This window comes from Coloeus monedula (assembly GCF_965178545.1).
Source record: "Coloeus monedula genome assembly, chromosome: 3".
Lineage (NCBI taxonomy): Eukaryota > Metazoa > Chordata > Aves > Passeriformes > Corvidae > Coloeus > Coloeus monedula.
The window spans coordinates 38,536,284-38,549,991 of NC_138783.1; the positions used below are offsets into that span (position 1 = coordinate 38,536,284).

Sequence of the window (13,708 nt, forward strand, 5' to 3'; positions counted from 1 at the left end):
GGTTGTATAGGGCTGTGCCAAGGGCCATTCTTGGCCAGAGCACCTGATAGAAATGTAGATTGGAGTTGTGTATGTGCCGGGTTAGACCTCTGTTGCAGGTGCCTGTAAGACAACCGAAAATTTTCTTGCACAAATCCAAAACATTTCCACCATCTGTCATGAAACTGCACTGTAGAACTCACACAAAACAACAATTCTAAGGGATTATTAATTTTTGGCTAAGCTTCTACTGACAATAAGGGGAATTGAATGAATTACCAGACCTTTACAATCACTAATGCATGTGATTTTTTTAAAATTACATGTTATTTTATCATTTTCATCACTTTTTCCCCTGAAGCACAGGAAATGGATTGAGGTCTAGTCTGGACAGAGCTATGCTTCTAATTTTGGTTCTATCACATGCAAAGCAGCTGTGAAAGTGCTTTCCTCCTTCACAGAGTGCTAGCAGGTGGAGCTGTACAGGACAACATCATGGTCAACTTCTGCTTGAGGAAATGGGAAGGAGAGAAGGAGAGTATAAATACTAAAATCTGCCCATGAACATGCCAAGATATGCTCCCACAATCACTACTGTCTTTGACCACCAGAGCTCTACCAAAGGAAAAAAAAGGCCCATGGTGGCTTGGCCTTTCGTGAAGGGAATGCAAAGGGTCAGAAAGCTGCAGTTTATCTCAACTGTGCGTATAAACAAATGGTTATAAGCAGGTATTCCTGTGCAGTGGGTCTGTATCGCTATTGCGAAGAGGCCTCCATTAGCCTGATTACAGCGGACAAACTGCAGGGGCTGAGTGGAGAATCTCTTGCACTGAAGGCTGGTACAGTGGCTCTGTGCTCAGGGACAAGGAACCAGCAGCTCTGAAACACAGCCCTTGTTTTTCCATGCCTTTATTGAGCTTTGCAATGAATGCTTCCTCTTACATCGTCTTGTGTTCCTCATGGGCATGTCTGCAGCATTGGCTTGCTGGCAGTGAAGGCTCACTGGCAAGCTTGTTCCTGCTGCCAGACATCTAAGTGCTCTTCTGAGTTTCCTTGGCAAAGCTAATCGAACTCAAATAGTTAGAAGTAATTTATAGTGATTTTTGAGCAAAGATGGCTAGTGTTTCCTGTGGAGCAAAACAAGGTCAGGTCCTGCTGGGTCCTGCACTTGGTTCACAGTAACCCCATGCAATGCCAAGGGCTGGCGGCAGAGTGTCTGGAAAACTTCTCAGCCGAGAAGGCCCTGGGGGTGCTGGTGACAGCAGCTGAATATGCGCCAGGGTGTGCCCAGGGGGCCAAGAAGGCCAATGGCATCCTGGCCTGGATCAGCAATTGTGTGGCCAGCAGGACCAGGGCAGTGATTGTCCCCCTGTACTCAGCACTGCTGAGGCCACACCTCGAATTCTGTGCCCAGTTTTGGGCGCCTTGTTACAAGAAGGACATTGAGGGGCTGGAGCGTGTGCAGAGAAGGGCAGAGGAGCTGGGAAAGGGTCTGGAGCACAAGTCTGGTGAGGAGTGGCTGAGGGAGTATTAAGCCTGGAGAAAAGGAGGCTCAGAGGGGATCTTCTCACTCTCTATAACTACCTGGGTGTTGATCTTCTCTCCCAAGTAGTAACAAGTGACAGGAAAAGAGGGAATAACCTCAGGTTGCATTGGTGAGTTTTAGTTCATTGGAGCAGGCTGCCCAGGAAGTGGTGGAGTCACCATCCCTGGAGGTATTTAAAAGATTGTGGATATGGCATTTAGGGACACGGTTTAGTGGTGGACTTGGCAGTGCTGGGTTAAGGGCTGTCTTGATAATCTTGGAGGTCTTTTCCAGCCTAGTATATTCTATCATTCTCTGTAAACATCCCCTTGCTTGACTTTCCATACAGCATCATAGATTAGGTTTGTCTGAGGACAGATCAGAGATGTACACAGGACCTAATTTGTCTACGTGCTTTTCAGGTTTTCAAATTGCTTAAATCTCATGTGTTTTTCTTTCTAGGCACGTTCAAAGTGGTTTGCAGGACTTTCGATCACTTTGTTGGTGGGATGAAACATCTCTACGAGGTCAGCAGCTGCCGCAACACCACCCAAGCCCAGCAGCAGCGTGGAGCCATGAGGCTCTACTACATTGCTGCAGAAGAAGTTGAGTGGGACTATGCCTCAAATAAGAGCTCGGCACCAAAGATTTACAACATCAGCAGCAATGAGGAAAGGTACCCAAACCAAAAAACAGTTGTGGGCACAGGGCACACTTACAGTGGAGGGGAAACTTTGAAGCACCTTTTCATGACACCAGCCTTCTATTTTTTAGGAGGAACTCTTCGCCAAACATAATACAAGAAAATGTATTTATGAAGTCACAGCCTCTCAGACTAGACTAGTTCACACGCACCAGTTTCAAATGCTTTCATTTCAGAGTGCCTTGCAATGCTGTTGAATTCAAGAAGGCTTCCAAGTTTGTGTTCCAGCCCTGGCTCAACCTTACAGTGATGCCCCCTGACCCCCTCCTCTTCCGTACTCTCCCCAGCCTTGCCATTCCAGTGCTCTGGTTTTCATAGAGGAGAAACCTAGGTACCTGTTCCAGATGTGAGGTCCTCTAGGCGATACAGATGCATGAAGGGCGTGCTGAGCCTGCTTTTATGCAGCATGGTAGTCCCTGGATCCCCTGAAAAGATCAGAACATAAGTAACCCTGCAAGTGAATCACTGTACTGCATTAAGGAATAAAAAACTTGTGAAAAAAAATACACATTCTAGATCATATTGCATAGACTGGCCTCTGAGGACACTTTGGTGAAAGCAAAAAGGAACATACATCAAAAATAAACCTTAGAAAAGCAGGTGGGAAACTGCTCCTTGTACAGAGGAAGAGGAGTCTGTAAAAAATACACCTGAAGAGTCACAGGTGATGATGTGAGTTTAAAGAAAACATAAACTCTAGTACTGTCAAAGGCTGCTGTTGTATACACAGTTCGCTGCTACAACAAGCAGTATCCCTGGGGTGTTTTTTGGTTTTATTTAGTGTATTGTGAGCCAGCCTTACAACTCCCCTGCCAGGGGCACCTTGGAGATGAGCAGCCAGGAGACAGCTGCTCCCGGAAGAGGGTGAACACTCTGCTGCACAGTGGGTTGTGAGTGTCCTCTGCCGGCGAGTCAGCCCGCTGGGATCCCATGGGAGCAGCAACAAACTGAGGGTAAACCTGGAAAGCATCCCCTTTCAGGTGCAGAAGGGAAAACACATTGCTCCCTTTATCATCATGCTGGGAAAGCATCCAACCTGTGCAGTACACAGCAGCAAGAGGGAAGGGTAAAGAAGCTCCCTTTTATCTCAGATGATGGCATTTGTTTCAGAAGGTCAAGCTTTGATTATCATCTTCCCGTGGCTGACTGATAGCCAAGATAGGGAAAGCTGCCATCATGATAAGAGGATTCAGGTTTCCAGGGACAGGCAGTATCTTTTATTGGAGTGAATGATGCAGCTGGAGAGGGCAGCTGAAACCACTCTTACCCTGCACTTCGTCTCTGCTCTGACAGCTCTGGTGAAGAATTTGTGTTCACAAAGTTTCTTGGAGAGGGAAATTTATCCTCAGCTTTACCTGTTTGAAGAGGGTGTGCATTCAGTGAGGATTATCACTCTTGCTATTTGCTGCTTAAAACCTCTGGCATCTCTCAAGGCCTTCACATCAATCAGAACATTGGATCAAGCTGTATATTCTCATTAAATCTATTGTGAATAACACAACAGTTACTACCTCTTAGATATATAAGGTTTAGTGCTTTTATTGCCTTTTTCTTTTGCAGCTATGGGCATGTTTTTCTGAGCCAAGCAGAAGACCTGATCGGTTCAAAATACAAGAAGGTGGTTTACAGGGAGTACACAAGTGGCAACTTCACACAGCGCAAAGTGAGGACAGAAGAGGAGGAACACTTGGAAATCCTGGGCAAGTAGATCTCATGTCTCCAGACCAAGCCTGTCGTCAGTGAGAGGATTGCTTTCCAAAAACTAAGATGTTTTCTAGCATTTTTAAGATGGAAAATAAGGAACACTGATGCCTTTTCCAAGTTATCAGTGACTTTAAAAACTATTTATTAAATTGCTGAGTGTAAAGATGCTTTCCCAATTAAAGAATTCATTCTTGAACGTGAATAAGGAATATCCTAAGGAGTGCTATAATGGCAATTCCAGGATTCACCTTAGCTTCAGAGCTTGTAACATGGGGGAGACTCTTGTAAACAGATTAAGACAATATTAAGGAGCTGGATTTGTATCTGCAATTGGGCAAGACGTAATTTTACCCATCATAAAATAACCATCAGCTCATGTTTTTAATGGGGTGAAAAGCAGGCAACAACTGGTCATAAAATAGTCATAGAATTATAGAATATCATGAGTTGGAAGATCATTGAAGTCCAACTCCTGGCCCTGCACGAGTCACACCCTGTGCCTGAGAGCCTTGTCCACGTGCTTCTTGGACTCTGTCAGGCTTGGTGCTGTGACCGCTTCCCTGGGGAGCCTGTTGCAGTGCCCAGCCACCCTCTGGGGGAAGAACCTTTTCCTAATATTGAAACTAAGCCTCCCCTGACACAGTTTCATACCGTTCCCCTGAGATAATCTTCCCTAGGAAAATATTCACCATTTCCTTTTCTAAAGGACAACAGTAAAAAAAACCCCAAAAAAGTTAAAAAAAAGAGGTGGCAATTACCAGCTTAAGAAATAAAACTTTGAAATATTCAAAAACCATCCTCAGGAATTTTCCTTAAAAACCAGCTGTCCAAAGATCTGTCTTCAGAGTGAACAATTCTCTTCATTGACTGAAAAGGCATTATTTATACATATGGAGCTTTTCATCAGCTGAGATAAACCAATTTTGATGGCTTTCCTGGAAGAATAGAAAAGCCCAAGGGTTTTGATAGAGACCTTGGCTCCACTCCTAGGCCAAGCGATTGAAAGACTGTTGAATTAAGAAAAGCATCATGAATCACTGGCATCTTCTGATTGAATTTAGGGCCGTTACTCCACGCTGAGGTTGGTGACTCTGTACTGATTGTATTTAAGAACAAAGCCAGCAGGCCTTACTCAATAAGTGCACATGGTATAGAAGAAGTGGGTTGTGAAGAAGAGCCTGAGACACCAATTACCCTCCCTGGTAAGGCTCCCTTTTTTTCCCCCCTTCTTTTCTTTGAGCTACAAATGCTGTATATAAAAGCATTTAAGCACATGATTGATACTCCCTCTTTCAAGCTTGCCCATATCTATATGTTCTCCCAGGCATAATACGCTCAACATTTATTCAGCTACAGTTCTGAGTTGTTATATATGTAGGTTCTTGATCAAGTGAGCATGTTTGGGCAGAGAATGAGCCTTCGTTCCTATCATGGGTAGAAAGAGGAATGTAATATCACTGGACAACCTCCAAAAGAGAGAGAAGCAGGCCCATAATCATGGCAAGAGAAATGTGAGCCTGTGCTGCATTTGGCTCCAGACTGACACTCTAAAACGGTTTTAAAAATTTTCAAACTTGGAGGTAAGAATTGCAGATGGTAATATTAACTCTGCCTCTCTGAAGCTACACAGAATTGGCATTTGCATTTAGAGTCACGCATAAAATGCAAAATGTAGCTGTCATGCAAATTAGCAATCTTTGGAAAAGTGTACCAAGTATGCCTCAGTTTCTAATGAGGGAAATAGTTTTTCATATACAAAAATTCCTGTTAAACTTTTTGAACATCAATTTTTTTTTGTTGAAAATTGAACAATTGTTTTTGTTTCTAAATCCCTTGCAACTTTGTTCACAGTATTTGTGAACTTCAGTGTGAAACCAAATGAAAAGAAATTTTGACGTAATAAAGCTCTTTGCAAGCTGAAATTCCTTTCCTGTGAGCAGCTGTATCAGTACAGTAAAATTACACAGAAACTCATGTCCAAATATGAACCACCATCTGCCTTGCTGGAGTTTGATGAATGTGGTTAATACATGGGCGGGGGGAAAGGAGCTGATTTATACATGATTCACTTGTTTTGTTATTTGCTCCATGATGTCGTTGACGCTGTTAGGCTGGCAGTTGAAGTGTAACAACGGGAACACACCTGTCATGTCTCCTGTGTCCACATGGGAGCAGGCTTGGAATGAGTTAGATGAGGGAAGGTGTCTGTGAGAGTAAGCCAAAAGCGTTCTTCTGCAAGATTTGAGACTTTTCCTTAGGAGTTTGGAAAAAGCAGTTAACATAGAAAACAAATCCCTGAAAACAAGAAAAATTTCTGGGCACCTCAGTCCCCACCACCATCATCTGGAAATCCTCACTGTCTGTCTTCCTAGGCCAGGCTGGAATGCTCACCCCAAACTAGCCAAAGACTGTCTAATTCTACTAAATCCTAAATCACTCATCAGACAGATTTGCATCCTGACAAACTGCACTCCTGAGAGCACTGCCAGCTCCTAAAGAAACTGTGGGGGACATGGTAGATAGATGCAGAGAGCATATCCATAGCAGCCTAAGTTAAATCAGCTCTCATCTGCCACAGCTTTGTTCCCTCCCTGTCCATTCTTCCATTCATCCATAGGAAGAAAAGGGAGAAAGCATCAGTTTTCCTCATACTTATCGCTCTCTTCAGGGGTTATGCCATATTTGCACTTCAAAGATGGGTTTCCAATGCCTTCTGAAATGTGTCAGCTTTTAAGTAAGGTGGAGATTTTTTCCATCTACAGCCTCCAAACATCCTGAGGTGAGGAGTAAAAAGCAAGGAAGGGGTGGAGGACCATGACCAGCCTTCTCAGATCACACCCTCTAAAAAGAGGCGATGACATGTAGGTTAGATGAGAAACTCTTCCCTGGCCTATGTCTCCATGACATAGACTTACTGTCTCCATGACATGGTGCTTATCCTGTAAATGATACTGCAGTACTTACATGAGACCCATCTCATACTGTATGAGAGTTGAGAGTCACCATTTTTTTGGTTTTGTAGTTACCGCTGTACAATAAACCCACTGCTGCATGATGCATGGACAGTGTAGTGGCTCAGTGACACAAAACTGGGCTCAGACACTTCCCAACCCTTTAGGCTTGAAAACTCTCCTTGTCTAGATGCTAATGGCAGCTATTGGCAGCTGTTGGGTTGTAGCTGCACTAAAACAGTGGTTCTGTGATTTCCTTGTTTTCGTCTGACTCACAGCATGTCCCATGATGCTCTTGGCTGTTGTCACCCTGAAAGACTTTTAGGACAGAGATTGCCTGGTTCAACACTTCTCCACCACTTAAAAGGGCAAGGTGTTGACCACGTCTTGGTCTCCTACCCTTTCCTGCAGTACCAGCAAAAAAACAAAGCAGGGAAACACAGCACAGGCAGTTCATCTGAACACAGATGTTTGTGTTCAGTGGAGAGAACTGATTGTCACCCAAATAGATAATTTCCTCATCCATTTGTTAGGGGTTTTTTAAAATTGGAGGTCAGGGAATTTCTGCTCAGGGAGGATGTGGCAGAGATTATGACATTTGGCAAGGGACAGAGGTTGTCTGGAAATTGCTGGGGAGCAAGGTCTTATCTGGAAGATGAAAGAACACCCCTGCGTCTCCCAGGCAGCAGGTTGGTACGTATTCAGCTCTCCTGTCTGGGCCCCCACCTGACACACTTCTGCAGCACCCTATGCAAAATCCCAATGGCAACTGCCACTTCTTTTTGCCCATTTCAATTGAGAAGGTCCAAGAAACATTTCATGGGCTTGACTCTCAGTGTCTCAACTGACCCTAAGCACCAGCAGCTAAGATCATCTAATCACTACAAGTTTTGCCAAGGGGAAAGATGAAGAGTCTGGTCTGTAAACTTCCTTCTGTGGGATGCCACTTTTGTCAGTATCATTTGCAGATCTTCTTTTCCCAGGCAATCTGCCCTCATTTACGCCACTGGGACCTCACTGATCTCCTGGAAGGCAGAATTATATCCCTATCCCACTGCTGCATGCTTCCACAGGTAGTTTTGATGCAGATAACTTTTTGATGAGGAGGGTAGCAGGTCTGAGTTAGATACTATTCAAAGCCTCTAATACCCAGCTGCTCAAGGTAAAATTGTTCTCTCTCTGTTTCAGGGGAAATAAACACCTACAGGTGGAACGTCCCAGAACGATCCGGTCCTGGCAAAACAGATCCAAACTGTATCACTTGGGTTTATTACTCAACAGCAAATTTTGTTAAGGTAACCATGAAATGGCCACTAAAGCTTGCATTGCTTTGGCTAACACATCCTGCCTTGTGTAATGTTTCTGAAAGGATCCTGCTTCTTACCTGGGAGAAGACCATAGTCTAGAGAAACCATTTACAGAGCTGAATGCTTTGTCCTCTGACAACAGTTGTACATTCCTGGGTAATTTAATCTACTTAAATCCCAAGGGATACACCACAGTAATGTGATTTCCTCCTTAAAGGATAGCTGAAGGGATTTGGGGTGAAGACAAAACATTACACAAAATCACAAAATCACAGAATCACAGAGCGAGTAAGGGTGAAAGGGGCCACTGGAGATCATTGCTTTGGTAAATTAACAGAGAGACACACAGAGAAAGAAATTTTTAATCAGACTGGTTTTTTTTCACCTGATAGGAAAAGCAGTTTAAACTTTAGTTAATCTGTATCTGTCTATGTCACAACTGGATGAACTGAAAATCTGTAACACATGTATTTATTTTATTTCAGGACACATACAGTGGTCTGGTTGGGCCTCTTGTAGTTTGCAGAAAAGGAACTTTAGATGAAAGAGGTCTAAGGAAAGACATCGATCGTGAATTTACTCTTCTGTTTATGGTGTTCGATGAAAATGAATCCTGGTATTTGAAAGAAAATATTGAAACATACCTTCATAAGGATCCTGATGGTTTTAATTCCACTAAGAATTTTGTAGAAGGCAACTGCATGCATGGTATGTAGGACTTGGCGGCAGCAGGCAAGAGGAAAGAGGTTTATTTTTCACAGCCCTTTTAGGAAGACACTGGACTTAGCCTGCAGTTACCCAACCACGTGACAACTTCATAAACGGCGATGCTGGAAACAAAAAGATTTCACAAGGCCCAGCCAAGATATTTTTCTAACAAGATAGTTTACTCTTACACTCTTGGGAAGAGGCTGCCCTGCCAGAATTCCCCCGTCATTTGGGAGTTGTGTTCCTCCAAGGCTTGTTTTTTAGGAGCATAAAGATGATATTGTAGAACTGTGGCTGTAGTAGCAGCCAGCCCAGGAGCCAGGCAGAACTGACTGGATGGGGACACACACAGCCCTGGCAAAGCAAACTTTTCTTTTGCAGCTGGTACACATTTTAGGCAACAATTCTATTCTCTCTTTTTCCATGTGGCTTCTTTCTCCATGTGTCTTCTCAACATAAATCCAATTTGTTCAGGAGTTCAATCTCAACCAGTAAAAGTCCAATTTGATGCTTTTCAAGGCAGGGAAATGTTTGATGATGTATAGTTACATGATCTGGAAACTGAAACAAAAGCATGACTGTCTCCTGCAGTGGCAGTGGTCACTATGGACAGCACTTGTCCTGACCACACACGCCTGTCCCCTCTCTGCCCAAACACTCCTTCTCCCCTGAAAGTGCAAAGGGTGCCTGAAGTGGAGGTTATCATCACCCATACCATGGTCAGTTATTAATCATTCCTATTTTGTCATTCTTCCAGCAATCAATGGGAAGATTTACAACAGTCTCTTGGGTCTAACGATGAATGAAGGTGATAGGACAAACTGGTATTTGATAGGAATGGGCGATGAAGTGGATATCCACACAGTTCACTTCCATGCACAGACCTTCATCTTCAAGGTTGGTAAAATAAATCAAAGTAAAACTTTTACAGTGTGATGGGAAATTTATAAGAGAAAAAAAAATTTCCAGATTTCCAGCTGGGTTTTGTCTCTTGGGCACAGAGCCCTGGGCTGATGCTGAGGTTGGTGGGAGTTTTGCATTTGAAGGGAATATGAAATTAATGAGATCCTTGCAAAGCCTCTATTACTCTGAGCCTGTTATGAAATATGAATACAGGGCACTATAAGAAGACATGGTTAGGTGGGTTAGAATATGTGTTTACCCATAGGTATAAGGGAAGATACAGGGAGAAAATTAGAGAGAGTTATGCCAGCTTAGACTATGGTTTTACACTGTGGCAGTTTGCCACCGACAGGACTACCTGAAAAATCTATCTTTCAAAGAAACACCTTTGCTCAAACAGCAGTTAGAGTCATCAGGAGGGGTCAGCTTTTGTTATTTAATTGAATAAATGAGAGGTGTCCACAGACCTCAGTTTCCCTGGATGATGCTCACTAGAAATGTACAAGAAGCATCTGATCTGCCTTAAGGAGCTGGAAGTCTAACTGGGATATTTCAGTGCCCATTGGGGGGATATTTGAGGCATGACTCTCACAATTCTGGTTTTGCTTTGCTACAGACAGATAAGGACCATAGAGGAGACGTATATGACCTTTTCCCTGGGACTTTCCAGACAGTTGAACTCATAGCAGAAAACCCTGGAACGTGGCTTCTGCACTGTCATGTGGCCGATCACATCCATGCTGGCATGGAGACAACCTACACCATCAATCAATCAGGTGCAGTATCAGCAACATCCTAGGACTCAGAGGTGGTATTGCAGCACAACTGGATGGAAGGCAAGGTGGAAAGGAAGAGAGCTCACCTGTGCACCGGTGGGAAGCACCTATAGTGCCATGGCCAGTTAGCAGTGATAAGAGACAGGACAAACACCCCTAATGACATGGCAAAGGCAGCAATCTTTGGTGCACTTTGCTGCAACTTGGAAGCAGTTGGTGCTTCACAAGTGCCCTTCTGAGACAGTGGCAGCCTAGAGACCATTTGTCATTTAAACATGGTGCAGCAAACATCTGCAAAGCTGTTTTTTAGCCTTTTCGCCACACTGTGTGGGAGTTCCTACAGCCTGGCATGGTGCTGGTTCCTTCCTGTGACCCCTGACTACTCACAGAGCTTTTGGGGCTCCTCCCTGCATAGGCAGACACCAGCTGAGATAAAAGGACCTCCAGAAAACAGTTGTTCATCTTGTCCAAGAAATAGGTGATCTCTCGACTAAGAAAAGTTGGCAAACTTTTTGAGTGGTGCCTGTCTCTTCCAGCAAATGTGAGTGAAGCCAAAAGTGTTTTGTGAGCCTCTCCACACTAAACATGTAGATCCAGCATCTCCTGCCTAGGTCCCCACTGTGCTGGCTGCACTCCTCTACAAGGGTTGGAGCAGTGCCAGCAGGCACACCTCATACATCTAACCCTGTAGCAGCATGGTTACAAATGTAGATGCCAAATGTAGCCAAAGTACTCCTTCCTTGGATATGATGAATTTATTTGATTCCATGTGATGGATATTCATGTGGGTTGTGAGATTTCAAATGGACAAACAAATGCAGAAGTGAATCATGGAATGGTTTGTTTTGGAAGGGACCTCAAAGATCCTCTAGTTCCAACCCCCTTGCCATGGACAGGGACACTTTCTGCTATACCAGGTTGTTCAAGGCCCCATACAGCCTGGTCTTGAAACACTGCCACGGATGGGGCATCCACAACTTCCCTGAGCAACCTGTGCCAGTGCCTCTCCACCCTCATAATAAAAAATGTATTCCTTATGTCCCATCTAAATCTACCCTCTTTTAGTTTAAAAGTTACTCCTTGTCCTATCACTACAGTAAGTAGTGGAGTAACAGAGATGCCTATGGAAAAGGGGGATGTTGCCCATGGAGCTGCCCAGAGGAACAGCTGTGATGATCTAACCACAATTTCTGTTCGGATCAACAAGGTAGAAATAATGAAATAAAGTCAACTCTACTTTTTCAAAAGAGAAAAAATTATTTATTAAGGCTTTCAACTTAACTATGCTTTTTTCATCTCTGAGAAGAGAGAAGAGAGTGGGAAGTTCCTTCAGAAGGAGGACACACAACTGGAGCATACAATACAACTACTGCAACAAATGGAACCACTGCAAAGGGTAAGGGTTTTTTAAAATGCTGTTTAAAACTCTTCAGATTCATGCATAGATTTCTCATTAACGACTCTCTTTTAACAGATTATGACAACAAAGTGGGCAACTTTTTCAGCAAAACTTTGAGTCCTGGAGAAGCCAGCCTGATACTTGCAGCTTTCTTTTTCATTGGACTTGTTCTACTGTCAACAGCATTAATCTTCTTCTGCTTCATCACCTACCAAGGAAGTAGAATCCATTACACAGCTCTGCATGACAAAAGTGCATTTCTGACAGATTCCCCGTAAATCCCCACTTTTAATATCGTTCACAGGGACTCACTGGATTTCACGACATAGAATCATAAAATCATTAAGGTTGGAAAATACATCTAAGATCACTGAGTCCAACCATTAACCTAATACTGCCAGGCAACATGCTGCTAATAAAACTGGAGCAGGGCATATGCTGACAGTCCTACCCCATGGCCAGTGCTCACAAGAATGAACATCAGCTGTAGGGCTCAGCTCCAAGAGCCATGTACCACCCATCACCATTTCCACTCCTCTGGAGTTCATCTGAGCTTTGTACAAGATCCAATCTGGCAGCTGAGGAGAGCAGCACACATCTTGGCATCCATAAGGTTTCCACAGGAGTAAGGAGGAGGCAGCATGGCATCCATGTGCTCTGTGCAGAAACATGGGGTTCACACTAGGAAATAAACACCACCAGGGACTGGCTTAAGTTGTCAGCTTCTGAAGGAGCAGGTGCTAATCTCCAAGTCCCTGCAGTTTCCCAAAGTCTGGCTCAATGAATTCACCACCATTCAAGTGATTCTCCCCCTTTTTTTTTTTTTTTTTTTTTGCTGTTAAATGAGGAAACTGTGCACCAGGGACAGATTTTTGAAGACCTACAAATAAATCTTAGAACCTGATGGGCTCAGCAGTGCCCCTGCTGTTAGTTTCTAACAGATTTTATTTATCTCTAAAAATCTAGCCCTGAGCAACCTCCAAGAGATTAATTGACTTTGTAATTGCTGCTTGTTATGGTCCTGATTCTGTACCTCTTCTTTGCACTGAGCAGCACCTCTCTCCCTACCTGTAATGAAGCCATCAGGAGGGTGATCTTTGTGCTCTGCAAGGCAGACAGACAGAATCAGGCCATGATTAGTGATACTTGAATGTTTATAGCTCATTTTTAGTTAGATTTTGTTCATTCTTGCCTGCTCATGCCTGCTATAGCTCTTGCAGAGGAGTTCCAGAACAAACGCCTTTGTAAAACTGTTTACACAAATTTGATTTTGAATGTAAATTCAAGTTGCTGTTTTGTTTTTTTCTAATTTTATTTTTTTCCACTTCTGTATTTTAAAGTATTCAAAGGTAGGAAATTTTACTGTGCAACACTCTTACTGTAGCTTAAATGTGTCCTGAATTGATGTCCAGTCAAACAATATGTTAAAGTTTCTTGGATGTTTCTCAGTAATTTCTTTGTTTTCCTCAGTCATTTGAAAGCACACACATGAAGTAGAAATGCAGGACTGAGCCCTAATAGAATTTACATCATGCAACAAACAAAACTTCCTTCTCAAAATCTTCCATTTGAGCTGGCAAAAACAGACACTCTAAACTCTTTCATCTTCCTGTTCTGTAAACATTAAAATTGGGGTCTCCTGTTCTGTGCAAAAACACTGTCTGTCTGTGCAGAACGTTTTTTCTCTGTATACATATAAAATTAAAGCCTTTCACTTAAACATGCACCATTAAGAAAAGATATTATTTGGTAC

At 43.3% G+C, this 13,708-nt stretch overlaps 1 protein-coding gene across 1 annotated transcript in view; it reads left to right on the plus strand.

Moving 5' to 3' along the window:
* The window catches only part of HEPHL1 (hephaestin like 1), a gene marked incomplete at both ends in the record, with an annotated part of 33,481 nt that extends 21,248 nt beyond the window's left edge, over positions 1-12,233 (plus strand). The window contains 9 exons of the mRNA XM_082277806.1: positions 1,967-2,180; positions 3,768-3,907; positions 4,973-5,113; positions 8,051-8,157; positions 8,655-8,877; positions 9,635-9,774; positions 10,397-10,556; positions 11,872-11,952; positions 12,031-12,233. Of these exons, the coding sequence (XP_082133932.1) occupies positions 1,967-2,180; positions 3,768-3,907; positions 4,973-5,113; positions 8,051-8,157; positions 8,655-8,877; positions 9,635-9,774; positions 10,397-10,556; positions 11,872-11,952; positions 12,031-12,233 (1,409 nt within the window). The remainder of the gene's footprint in view (positions 1-1,966; positions 2,181-3,767; positions 3,908-4,972; positions 5,114-8,050; positions 8,158-8,654; positions 8,878-9,634; positions 9,775-10,396; positions 10,557-11,871; positions 11,953-12,030) is intronic.
* Positions 12,234-13,708: the final 1,475 nt, after the last annotated feature.